Source organism: Synchiropus splendidus, chromosome 12 (genome assembly GCF_027744825.2).
Source record: "Synchiropus splendidus isolate RoL2022-P1 chromosome 12, RoL_Sspl_1.0, whole genome shotgun sequence".
NCBI classification, from domain to species: Eukaryota; Metazoa; Chordata; class Actinopteri; order Syngnathiformes; family Callionymidae; genus Synchiropus; species Synchiropus splendidus.
Window position 1 is genome coordinate 6,556,871 of NC_071345.1, and position 13,078 is coordinate 6,569,948.

Consider the following 13,078-nt stretch of genomic DNA (forward strand, 5'->3'; position numbering starts at 1 on the left):
GCTTTTCAGTTATTTAAGTTGAATTATTATCGTTGCAAAGTTCGAATGCAAATCCTCAGTAATAACAGCAGTGCTGTGTAATTATGCACGATACTCACTTTGTTCTATTTGTTTGCATGTATAACAGTATCAAGAGTTTTCCTGCAGTCAAATAATTATTACCTCACCTTCAGTAAATCAATAAATGTAATTGTCATTAAACCAGCTGTTATGAATATAATTCTTTTGTACCTAACTAGTACTAAATGTGCTATTGGTGCACTGTGCACTGGTATGAACCATATTAAAGATTTTCTTTTAAGTTTGTCAATCCAGATGTTATGGACTTTTACATGGTGACATTCTACTATGTTGTTATTTTGGCATCCCATCAATTTTCTTCTGCTTATCTGAAATGGAGTTGGGGAAGTGGAGAGGATCATACTTCCCTCTCTCGGGAAACATGTCTAGAATTTGCTTCTGGTCAAAGCAGCACAACACAGCACACACCCTTCAATCACGAGCAACACAAGATAATAAAACCGAAGATACTCTTGCCAGATAATGTGGATTGTCCGAGAGAAGAGAATAGTCTAATATCCAGGCTGGACTTTCCTGTTTTTTTTTTTCAGTTATTAAGTTAAGTGCCCAATTTAAAATGCTAATATGTAAAATAGTCATTCTTTAAATAAAGCATTATTGTCGTAAAACCTGATGTAGAATTCACAGTCCAATTTCGATGAAAAAAAAAACAATTAGAAGCTTTATTTAATCGTGTGCTTCGTTAGTTTTTAATAATCATAACAAAGACTGACTTTAAAGCTGGACGTCAAAAGCGTAGACGACTGTAATATCACGTGGCTACAAGCCGGAACCCTATTGGCCAAGGCGCCGCTGCCAAGCGTATATATAAGGGAGCTGCGCACGCTCCTCAGTCAGAGCTGTACGCAGTATGGCTGGCGATATTAGCTAGCATTCGCTCACGGTGTTCTCTGAAAAAGGGAAGACGGTAACTCAAGACTAAACCAACACCTGGACTGTTTAAGGACAGCACTTCCATAAGTTGTTACAGATCGAGGAAGGATTATTGCATCTGGCAACGTTACTACCGATCTTTTTGTTGGGCGTCTGTTGTCTCATCATGGAAGATAACGGTGCACATTTCTTCGAGGGGACCGAGAAGCTGTTGGAGGTTTGGTTCTCTCGGCAGGATGAGACCAAAGGAACCGGGGACCTGCGAACCATCCCAAGGTCTGTGGCTATATATCAGGTGTCAGCCCTTCACTAACCAGCATATGGCGTTCATCTCTCAAACATACGTATGTAATGACGTGTTACTAGCGTCTCTAGCGTTAGCAAATGTGTCAGTGTTTTACCTTGTGACCCGTAAAAAGCGGTAATACCCGCCGTTTAATTCATTCATTCCAGCAACCTAGCAACGAGCTAGCTAGCAGCGTCACTGGAAAATGGCCACCCCCTCAAGAGTTGAATTTGCCAGCTGAGTCATTCATTCTCAGGGTGTTTCTGACGACCTTACCCCAACTATTTCTCGATTCTTTTTGATTGTGGCCGGTGTTTTGTCAAGAAAGACGTTAGGTTTTTGACGCAATCGGTAACCCGAGAATCGCTAACAGTCAATAATTCTTGGTTGACTACACATTCATGTCGTCGGTTTAGGACTAAGGACTGAATTGGACTGAATCAACATGTGATTAAAATGTAAGATCTAGTTCGATCAACACTACATTCTGGCGGGATTGACTCGGCGTCACTATCATTGATAGCACACGCGTCTTTTGAGTGACATCAAGTTTGTTCCAACTAGTTAAATGTATAAGCCGGCGATCTCATGGATAAAAACGAGAAGTTGTGTTTATAATCAGATTTTTTTTTTCTGACTGCGTCACCCCGAGTCCCACTGGGCCTCAGTGAGGACTGAAGGAAGCATGTGGTCGCGCGTCGTCACCGCGTGTTACTCCGGTAGCTAAGAAACCGGCCGCCGACAACTCGCTTGGAAACCAATGATAATCGCTGTGCACTTTCACCCTGTCCACTCCTTCGATTTGAATGCTTTTATAGCGTAAAGTGTAATCCACGTGCTGTGTCACAGTTCTGACCCATGTGGCGCATAACCGGCGTATCACACAACAGATGCGCTTTCATTCGCCTCAAAGCGTCAAACAAGATATTGACGCATGGTAAATCCGATGTATATAATGTTCTTATATAGGACTCTGGATTCTACAAGTTGTTCCGGTCACGTTCCCGGCCATGCAGCGACTCCCCTCCCAGTCGCTCTGATTGGCTAAAGGGTCGCTCTACTGCCATTTGCTTGACTGCATTCGAGGGAAAGACTCTGAATCCAAGTGCGTGGCGCGTTGAGAAATGTATAGACACCGAGGGTGCAGGAGGCATCACACCGGTGTACCTGGTGCGCTCCCTTTTTAGGTGGTAGTTATCAGACATCATGATCTGACACTCATAAAATGTACAGTAGATGATGGTGTTTCTTTGAACAGTTTATTCTAGTCAAGTCTCCATCTTTAATAAACCAGTTAGTTGCGTCTGATTTGACTTGCATTTCTTCCACACATCACTACGTGAAATATGGAGCTGCCAAGCTGTGACTCTGCTGTGAGGCAACGCTTAAGTCAGATATTTAAATGAATGAAGCGTAGAGGTCAGTGAGTAGCCGGACAAGTGGATAATGATTTACAAGGGCAACAGCTGGGTGCAATGATCAGCCCCACTGTCACAAATTCTCTCCCCTGGAAACCAGTCAAGATTGTCCTGTCAGCCAGACGGTGTCTCGCATTCCTGCCATTGCCTACATAACAAAGTTGACCCGAGGAGTCTGTATACAAATGAAGTGGCCAGACAGGTGAGATGGAACCGAGAGCTGGATCCCAGTCAACGTTCAAATGGGTCTTCAAGAGCACCTGATTCACAAGTGCTTTCACTTGCTCAGCCGTTGGTTTTAGCCTTTCCGTCCGTCATCTAGCGTCTGTATTTGCCTAATATAACCATGCAGTGGTGTGTGATCGGCACGGATGACCACTACCATGTTATCTGCCAGTCTAATCTGGTTCTTTCCTGGAGAACACTCTGTCTGAGGAAAATCGGATCCTGCTGAGGCTCCCAAAATAGCACGAGGAGTCAATTTCACACTGAAACGAGAGCTGACCCAAGTCTCCAGTAACCTTCCTCTCTGGTATGAAGCACTACGGCGGCAGTGCTCTCACAGCTCAGAGTTAAAAATGGCATGGCAGCCGACTGAGCCCAGGAAAATTAATAGTTGTATGTTTTACTTAATGGATGCGACTGGAACTGTGGTGGCAAGGCTTGGCCCATGTTTCAAAGTTTCCACATAGCAACATTTCATTGGACTTTTTGTTTCCATTTGACATCTTTAAAATCTCAATTTGTGACATCGGGACATGGAGATTAAGTCAACAGTGTTATCAAGCAGATCATCTGATAGCTGCACGTGCCCGCCCAAGGTCACTGTTAACATCACCACTTGTTCAATGAGGTCATTTTAGTGGGCTGCCAAGTTGGTCAACTGACACCTCCCCCTCCACAAGTACTCTTCTTCAACAAACGCCCATTTTGCAAGCTATTGTTATGAAGCCGTCGCAGTGAGCAAGCCATTTCACAAGAGGCCACATGACACTGATGCAAGAGCTCTACTCCAGAGTTTTTTCTTCGTCCGCTGTAATGGCTGTGTGAAGTTTATAAGCAGCTGCTATACGCATTTCCAGTTCCAATCTGAAATCAAGGCACTTTATGACAATGTGGATTGACCATGCTTCATGTTGGTCTCAGCAAGAGTTTCATCATAGTCTTGTGAAAGACAGGAAGTCAAATGCCAACCTAACCATCAAGATCGTGTTTCTGATCAGAACCCCTCTGCTACTTTCACATCTGGTCTTCTGCTGCTGGCAACAAAACAATCTGGGATATGACAAAGCGGTCCAGTGTTGCCGCACGCCCACACATGTTCACAGTTGCTGACCTCTAACCGGGACACAATCTTGTATATTTGCTCATCAGCAGCATCCACTTATTTATTACATGGTTTCTATGGTGACGTGTCATGAGCACACCAGCAAGTAACCCAGTTTTCGGTTTAATTTCCAAGCAGTCAGCATCTCGATACATGTCAGAAGAGTTTTATGTACTTTTAAAATGGTCTTGTTTTACAAACCATTAAGTTGTGTGCACTTTCTTTTTTTCTCTTTCAGGTTTGAGTGGGACAAACTTTTGGAGAATGTGCATTGTTTGATCATAAGTGTGACAAAGACTGACAAGCAGGAAGCTTATATACTCAGGTAGGATCCTCAGCACCCTGGTTTCCTGTGATTAGATGGCAGCCAGGATTAGACCGTGGTCACGTCTAAGTCTTGTTGCCATAAATGGCGCGTCACCTTGGTTGACCAGACGAAGCAGAGGGCGCCTTTGTGCCGTATCGTCTGGGGAAGGTTTTCCCAAACTGTAGCGCATATCTGACGTTACAAATATCCACTCTTTTGTCCACAGTGAGAGTAGCATGTTTGTCTCCAAGAGACGTTTCATTTTGAAGACATGTGGAACCACCCTCTTACTACAAGCACTGGTGCCTCTGCTGGAACTCGCCAGGGAGTACTGCGGTTTTGATGCCATCGAGGTACCCAACCCTTATGACTTCATTGCTTCTTAAATGTCAATTTCATTCTCACTTTTTTTGTTATTTTTCAGAACTTCTTCTACTCCCGCAAGAACTTCATGAAGCCAACTCATCAAGAGTTCCCTCATCGGAACTTCCAAGAGGAAGTGGACTTTCTAGGCCAGATTTTCCCAAGTATGTCCTCTTGTCTACTTGTCTTTCAAGAGATTCAGCTCAAGTTGATGGCTTATATTGTCACACTTTTTAATCTGTACAGTACATATTTACTCTTAATTCGTGGTGTAAAATGTTGACGCAGTATTTTCTCCCCTCCTGTTCCAGATGGTGCTGCTTATTGTATGGGACGTTTGAACTCTGACTGCTGGTAGGCTGGTTTCTAAACGCCAAATTTTGTGAAGATATCTGTGTGAATAGTAAAATATGTATTTACTCTGTGACAGGTACCTGTTTACTCTGGACTTACCGGAGTACTGGGAAAACAAGCATGCGGATCAGACGCTGGAAGTTCTGATGAGCGACCTTGATCCAGCCATTATGGACCAGTTCTATATGAAAGATGGTGTTTCTGCAAGTGATGTCACTCGTGTAAGCAGTTTTTTTTAAGGAGTTGTCGAAGCTGTGAGAAATGGTCGGTTGACTTTGTCCTTCTTGCATCTTTCCTTGACAGATGAGTGGAATTCGTGACCTGATACCAGGTTCTGTGATCGATGCCACAATGTTCAACCCTTGTGGATACTCAATGAATGGAATGAAGACTGATGTAAGGGCATTTCTGTGGGCGACGGATGGCGAGTCCATTCTCCGATGTAACACTTGTTCTTCTCTCCAGGGAACCTACTGGACCATCCACATCACCCCAGAGCCAGAGTTCTCCTACGTCAGTTTTGAAACCAACCTTTCCCAGACATCATACGACGACCTTGTCAGGAAGGTTGTTGATGTGTTCAAGCCAGGGAAATTTGTGACTACGCTGTTTGTCAATCAGGCATGTGTCGGCTGTCTTTCCAGTAGAAGTGATGTTTTTCGGGTCTAATTGAGTTTTCCCTTTCCTTCTGCAGAGCTCCAAGTGCCGCTCTGTCTTTTCTTCTGCCCAGAAGCTCGACGGCTACAAGCGGATGGACCGCCAGCTGGCTCAATTCAACGATTACAATTTTGTCTTTACAAGCTACTCCAAGAACTGCCAGCAGAACCAGACAAGCTGAGGGTTGAGAATGAAAAAGAGGCGTAAAAAAGGTGGCCGACCTTCTGGCCACCTTGTGTTAGAAAGAATTTATCGATCCTCTCTTGCTGTTCTCTGCTGTCGGTGTTCTCTGACATGTGGCGAGGGCCCTGGTTTATCCTCCAGTTTGAGTTGTTTGCATTGTTGTATCTGTGACTTAGACCTTTTGCATGAAAGCTCTTTCCTCTGTTTCGGTATCCTAGCTCACTCTTGCTGTGAACTTGAAGTGCATGTAGAAGAATTGAACACGCTCTGTTTGCCTATCTGTGGCCAGTACAACCGGCCCTTCCTACAAGTCTCCCCCCTCATCCCCCACAGACAAGGTTTCCGACCGCACTAGACCTGGACCCTGACATGCTCAGATCAGTCTGCCTCTTGAAAAACCTGCTGCTTCATAAATGCTGTTTTCTAAGCCTCGAAACGGTCAAATTTAAGATTCATTTGTCTCATATTGGATGCTTGGTTTCTTGACATGACTTCTAATATTAGATTTAAACTTAAAAATGTATGCCACATGATGAATTATTGAAAACTCACTGCTCCATCCATGGGAAGCTTCTGGTTGTGGTCGCATTCACGATTTGCAGGGATGGAAAGTTTCTGACTGAATGTAGTGCAGGCAGCCCCCCATTACCACCTCACTCCCGCCTCCCCATATTTGAATGTAGCCGTCTCTAGAGAAGAGCCGGCTCTATTAATATTTTAGCTGAATGTATAACTCCTGGAGAGTTGGCTGACCAGTCTTTGTTCCATCCCAGCAGGCCTCGCCAGTCTGCCTGTCCCACTGCTGAATGGTGGTGGGGGGGCTGAATAATGAATCAGACTCTTTCTGCCTAGTACAGCGAAGCATTTTCCTTTTTCCCTGCATATAATATCCTCTCTGCCGCTTTCCGCCCCATACACTAAAATCTGTTACTGCACAAAAGAGGCCCACCAGTCTGAGCATGCCAGGGGGATCCCGGATCATTCCACACTTTACTACTGCAAAAACCAGCGTTTTAATAAGTTTCTGCTGCCCAGAATTGGACGACCGCCGTGGTCTATTGTGTCGACATCAATGCCCTTTTGTCCAGGTGGTGGGGAGATTTCGTGACACTATGGTGCATGTAACTACTAGGTGCAGTGCTGCTTGACAGTGTAGTGACGCTCTTTCTCCTCTCAAGTCTCTGTGCTTCTTCACCCCCATTTTATCAATGAATGAAGTGATGACGGAACATCCCTGATGTGATTGGAGGGGGTCTGATTTTGCTAAATCTCACTTCAAGCTCTAAAATGGTGGTCAATTATTTATTACATCACCTGCACTCTGTTACTTCTGGCAGTGCAGTTTTATGTATTTAAACCTGTGATGAGTTCAAGGGGGTAGTTTCTTTCAAAGGCTTGGTTTTGGGGTGATTACATTATTTTGAGGACCAATTGTTCTTGAATAATCTACACTCGTGTCTGAGGGTGAAGCGCTTTGAGTCATTGCAGCTTTTTAGTGGTCTGACATTTAAAACCAGCTCTGCTTGGACCATTCTGCACCATTTTGATAGTTTTTTTCTTTTCTTTTTTTTTTTTGACAGTGCATTTGCTTTTTTTTTTTTTTTTTTTTTTGCCGAGGACCAATCCTTGTTTCTTTGTCTTCATTGTTGAGAGGGTTCGTGTTCAGAAGCTGTTGAGGTGGGATGTCACACATGAAGGAGAAACTTTGCCGTTTTAATTCTTTTGCTGTTCCTGAATGGTCAAGATGTGCTAAAATATCTGTGCTATGAGCTTGATGCTAAAATAAAACTGCTTACCTGTGCAAATCGGTCGCCTGGTTTATTTCTAAAGTTTCAATTGTTTCATATAAAAACATCTGGATTGCCTTATCTTCACCCACTCATAAGAGAAGAAGTCCAGCTGGTTCCTCTTGTGAGAAACAAGTCTTTAGTGATTCTTCAGTGTAAGGATTAAACTTATTTAGGGCACAGATTCGAGAGGCGTCTCACTTCTGCTCTACATAAGGCTTTAGGAAGCCAATCTACCACTTGTACATCTTCCTCCAGGTCAGTGTTCCATGTCTTTGGAACTTGACCCCTTGGAGATGAAGTAACAGGCTTAGCAGTGTTGTATTTCATTGCCACACAGACGTTCCAGTGAAATCCACACCCCTTTCCCGTTTTGATGGTTTAAAAAAACTATGACCAAACATCTCCAGTGAGGCAAAAACAATAAAATACTACATTCACAACCATGTCCTTTTTGAAAGATACTTTTCTGATAAGATTCAAACTGTGAACTACAAATAGTAGGAAGAACTATTATTATTTTCTTCTTTTTCTTCTTTGGGTCGCTCCTTTAGGATCCACATGTTCAAGCTCCTCTTTGAGATATGTCGGTGTCTGCTGACATCTAGTGGACAAATAGCGCGCAGTCGTTATTCTTGCTTTAATTTGTGATTTGTTTTTAAGAATGCACTTTTTTTTTTACTGCTGTATATAAGGATGCATTTTAATTTCGATTCGACTGTATACCGCGTCATAGTGAAGGCGTCATTGCCACGTTGCAAAAACATACTGACGCTCTCACATTATTTATATATATTCGTATTATATTGATAGAAAGTGCGTCATGTTATTCCACTAACGCTAGGTGGCAGTCAAACCGCCGTCATCACAATCGAAGAAGACGAGAAGTGTTGTCTTCCGGTGGGACTTCTCACATGGTGGTGGAGCAACGTGAGAAAGACACACAGATAAAACCACCAAAATGACCCAGTCCGACGGTATAATGTAAGTTTGTCGTCGTGTTTGTTTGGGATTTATAAGCTTAAACATCTCTTTCGCTTTGTTTGGACAAGTAAAGTTGCTCTCCAGCAAAAACTCCTGCTAACGTTTGCAAGCTTTTAGTTTAGTTACATTTACTCATATTTACTTGACAGGCCCGACGTTAAAAACACTCAATATTCATAGACTTACAGTAATGTAATGTAATGTCATTACAGTTGTCCATTCGATGCTTCTACCGTTCCATCATACTAGTCCTTGTCAGGTCGTTTTTTTCTTTCAATGAATATTTGAAGCATTGAATCATGGTAATATTTCTTCGTTGTTTCAACGCTCAATTGGTCAGTTAGCCACCTTTCAGAATCTTTAAGTTAAATACTACTGTGAACAGCAACTATAATACAACACGGATCAAGAATTTAAAAACCCGTTTCACTTTTATTTGCATCCTCAGAAAACCCAAGACTCAGCGCGCCAAGCGTTTTTTGGAGAGCAGGGCTCCTAAACTGAGTGAAGATGGGAAGAGTACCATGATCATGAAAGGAGGGAACACGAGTCAGACCGTCACACAGGCTCTGAAAGACATTGTGAGTGACGTTTGGCTGATGAGCAATAATCATTAAGCATTATAACACTGACTCCTGAGAGTTTTACTCTCAATGAAGGCTCAACCTAATTGAGTTGAAAAATATATTCCCTGGATGATTGTATAATCCTTCATATTTGTGTTTCAGTATTCCCTCAAGAAACCAAATGCAGTCCTGTACAAAAAGTAAGAACTATTTATTGAATGTTGACGAGATGTTTTCATTTTGGTGTTTGTTGTAAAGTCATCAGAGAAAGTTTATACTTGTACAATTCTCTAGTACATGGATGCTGTATAACTACAACAGTATTGCATGACTGGGGTGTAGTAAATGTTGCCGATTTAAATACTAATCACTATAAACTCAAATACTACTAATTCACCCAGTAAATTGGGAAGATGCATGTCCTATTTATTTTTGTTTCTGTTTTAGATCACATTTTGAAGTGGTTGCTTTGACTCAAACTGTAAAATATAGATTGTTTGTGATGTGCCTTGAAGCCGTTTGAACTCCACATATTCTCATTTATCTTCTAGGAAAAACATTACACGGCCGTTTGAGGACTCATCTTCACTGGTTGGTTCTTTTGAAGAATTAAAGGCAGATTTATAGCAGGTCTTTTATTGACTTGTATTTTGGCTGTTTATCAGGAATTCTTTTCTAAGAAGACGGATTGTTCCCTGTTTTTGTTCGGCTCCCACAACAAGAAGCGGCCCAACAATCTCATATTTGGTATAATCCCTCCACATCTGGCGCCCGTTGGATGCCAAAAACACTACTGCATCTGTCCGGTTTGATCATGGCTCATCCCATTGAGGGTTTGTGTGTCTTTTTTACAGGTCGTCTGTTTGACTTTCACATGCTCGACATGATAGAACTTGGAATTGAGAATTTTGTCTCCCTCAGTGACATCAAGGTATCGACCCGTTATCAATGTATTGAATTGTATTTCTGTCATTCAGTGGAGGTTATATCAGGTTCACATGAATACTGTTGAGAAAGAAGTGGGGATGTATCAGAGTCAGCTTTATTGCCAATGTCAGTGAAGATCCCACCAACTAGGAAAGTGCTTTGGTACCTCATGTGATAACTAAGCTAAACTGAAAAATAAAACTAGACTAAACTAAAAAATAAACTAAACAGAACTAAACAAAAAACAAACTGTAATAATAGAAGTAACTAATAAATAAACCACAAACAACAAGGGCTGTTCACAAATTCAACAATGTGACGGCCGTGGGGAAAAAGCTGTTCTTGTGACCGGAGGTTCTGGTCTGGATTGGCCGCAGCCTCCTGCCAGAGGGCGATGAGTGTTGGCTCTGATCTGACCTGCCCCTCTCTGGGTCCTGGAGACATACAGCTAGTGGCAGGTGGCAGTCTGCCCCCGATCACCTTCTCAGCAGATTGTGTAATGTGGATCATCAAGCTCATTTCAAGAAGAAAAAGAACGTTCAATACCGCCCGCTCTATGTAGGGGGTGCTGTTTTTTCAAAGGTTCACATGATCCATGACTTGACACCACGTGACATGATTAAACCTCTGACTGGTGACCCTACAAACGTCAAAGAAAAAGCTATCATCCTGGCAGAATCTGTTTCCCCGTGTGGAATCACATAGCAGGCTTGACTCACCTGATAAATGCTGCTAAGTGAAACATGTCCTTTTATTGTTGTCACTGAACTTATTTAGGCAAGTGACCAATTTCAGAATGAAACCTCTCTTTGGTTGGCATTCATTCCTGTATTAGGGGAACCTCAATTTATTGAATGCGTACTGCATGACTGAATAGGACACAATTGACTTATGAAGCGAATCAACACAGAGCTGTTATTATATGGTTTATACATCTAGACTGGTCTAAATAGTTCCAAGACTGGTTAATGTTCTATTTCCTCGGCTTTGTAGTTTTGTTGCTCTATGTGTTCATATTCAAGTGTCAATATGCCTTGTTCCATTCCATTGGTGCCAGGGAAGCAAATGTCCTGAGGGTACCAAACCAATGCTGGTGTTTGCTGGCGAAGCCTTCGATGTGGACAATGAGCACAAGCGTCTCAAAAACATCCTCATTGGTACGTGCTGAAGAAGCCTCACCGACCTGCCTCTTTGACTTGCATGTTGATGGTGTTTCTTTTGCGTCAGATTTTTTCCGAGGGCCCACCGTGAGTGCTGTGCGTCTGGCTGGTTTGGAGCACATTCTTCACTTCACTGCGCTGGATGGGAAGATATACATGCGGAGCTACAGGTATTCCCAGGCCCAATCATCTGGCTTCAGCTGGAGGAAGTTATTGTTTTATGTTCATGTGTGAAAAGGAAGCTGCTCTGTGCTTCATGTGGATCATTACACTGTTGAGATGGTCCTTAACTGTGGAGGGGTGTGATTACAGGACGTTGTTGAAGAAGTCAGGATGCAGGACGCCGCGCATTGAGCTGGAAGAGATTGGACCCTCATTTGACTTTGCCTTAAGACGAACACATCTGGCCTCAGACGACTTGTACAAGTTGGCGTACAAACAACCCAAGGCCCTGAAGGTACATGTTTGCCATTGATTGTCTGAGTCAGGGGAAAGTTGCGTTCGCTGCACCTTTGGTCGAGGATGGTAAAATCCTGCTCTCATTCCGCCAAGTCAGTCCTTTTCTCTTCCCTTTTTTTTTTTACAGCCCAAAAAGAAGAAGAACATTTCGCATGACATCTTCGGCACCAAGTTCGGCCGAGTTCACATGCAGAAGCAAGATCTGACAAAGCTGCGGACAAGGAAGATGAAGGGCTTGAGGAAGAGGAAGGGAGAAGTGGTGTCCGGCCAGCCGGACGAGCAGCCGGCCAAAGTTACAAAGGTTGATGGATGAAGTGTGCTCAGGCTCAACCGGACTCCCCCTGAAGAATCTGTTCACCAGTGACCTCCTGTCTAAGAAATCTGATCCTTGCTATCTAGGCTCAGTGTGGGTCTGAGGCTGGGAGGCAAACACATCCGTTCTGTTTTTATCTCACGTGCTAATCATGTGATTGTTGGACGTCATGACTAGCTGCCTTTGCAGCTGGTAAACAAGCTGTATGTTTGACCACATGCAGAGAGGGTGACTGTTGTATTTCAATACAATACCCGTTCTGTTTGGAAATAAAAAATGTTTATCACTCAATTTGGTTTCATGTTATTTACCTAAAACTAAAAATACTGATCTCGGAACCAACTGAAATTAACTTAATCTCTTGTACCGTGGTATACATTGAATAGGAATTTGAACAACTAACATCTGGCGCGGAAGATGCCAACAAACAAATTCTTTTTCTTACTCTTTACTGGGAAAATAAGTCATGATTGAAGTGTTGCTTGTTGCATACTCAGTTCTCTAGCAGTATTTGTAATTTAGATTTTACAGTGTACGATAAATAGAAACTATGCAATATCTGCATTATATTTTAATGTCGTGTGCATTACACATATGCAAACAAATACATATAATATATCTTCTGTTTATTGCCACTAGAAAAACTAACAAATCTTGACAGCTTAGATATGTCACTTCTCAACACTCTTGGCATCAACACATAAAAGAGGATGTGTTCAAAACTGAACAAAAAAAATAAAGTAAACCATCATGCCACCAAATTATTATTTAGTATTCCAGCCATTAGCCGTCCTGAAATAATGACCATTAAAGTTCCGTAGCATCAAGCTACAATGACTTGCCTGGAGCACATCTTTGTGAAGAGTAGTTTCTAAACCTTTCCATTTTTTTAATTCGTCATATAGGACCCGTGTATTTCTTCGCATTTCCTGTCAATGAATTTAAGGTGGACGTCAACGCCCAATCAGATGCGGCATCGGTTAAAGCCCCGCCTCCTTCCCCCACCATCTATAAATTTGCCAGCGCGAGTCCG

The 13,078-nt window shown here is 42.7% G+C and overlaps 2 protein-coding genes across 2 annotated transcripts; both read left to right on the forward strand.

Moving 5' to 3' along the window:
• Positions 1-905: 905 nt before the first annotated feature.
• Positions 906-7,654, forward strand: amd1 (adenosylmethionine decarboxylase 1). Its single transcript, XM_053881780.1, has 9 exons — positions 906-1,230; positions 4,224-4,310; positions 4,519-4,645; positions 4,717-4,819; positions 4,967-5,009; positions 5,086-5,230; positions 5,313-5,405; positions 5,475-5,630; positions 5,704-7,654. Exons 1-9 carry the CDS (start codon positions 1,121-1,123, stop codon positions 5,845-5,847), a joined length of 1,008 nt encoding a protein of 335 aa, XP_053737755.1. The 5' UTR covers positions 906-1,120; the 3' UTR covers positions 5,848-7,654.
• Positions 7,655-8,501: 847 nt separating this feature from the next.
• Positions 8,502-12,325, forward strand: rpf2 (ribosome production factor 2 homolog). Its single transcript, XM_053881164.1, has 10 exons — positions 8,502-8,620; positions 9,069-9,201; positions 9,349-9,386; positions 9,738-9,777; positions 9,852-9,933; positions 10,041-10,117; positions 11,171-11,270; positions 11,341-11,443; positions 11,586-11,730; positions 11,860-12,325. Exons 1-10 carry the CDS (start codon positions 8,598-8,600, stop codon positions 12,043-12,045), a joined length of 927 nt encoding a protein of 308 aa, XP_053737139.1. The 5' UTR covers positions 8,502-8,597; the 3' UTR covers positions 12,046-12,325.
• Positions 12,326-13,078: the final 753 nt, after the last annotated feature.

What these genes read in the sequence shown, in the direction of transcription:
- rpf2 (XM_053881164.1), top strand. Translation starts at nt 8,598, where the DNA reads ATGACCCAGTCCGACGGTATAAT. An exon ending in CACAGGCTCTGAAAGACATT is followed by an intron (nt 9,202 to 9,348) that starts GTGAGTGACGTT and finishes TTTGTGTTTCAG; the next exon opens with TATTCCCTCAAGAAACCAAA. An exon ending in ATATACATGCGGAGCTACAG is followed by an intron (nt 11,444 to 11,585) that starts GTATTCCCAGGC and finishes GTGTGATTACAG; the next exon opens with GACGTTGTTGAAGAAGTCAG.
- amd1 (XM_053881780.1), top strand. Translation starts at nt 1,121, where the DNA reads ATGGAAGATAACGGTGCACATTTCTTCGAGGGGACCGAGAAGCTGTTG. An exon ending in GACCTGCGAACCATCCCAAG is followed by an intron (nt 1,231 to 4,223) that starts GTCTGTGGCTAT and finishes TTTCTCTTTCAG; the next exon opens with GTTTGAGTGGGACAAACTTT. An exon ending in CTGCAAGTGATGTCACTCGT is followed by an intron (nt 5,231 to 5,312) that starts GTAAGCAGTTTT and finishes TTTCCTTGACAG; the next exon opens with ATGAGTGGAATTCGTGACCT.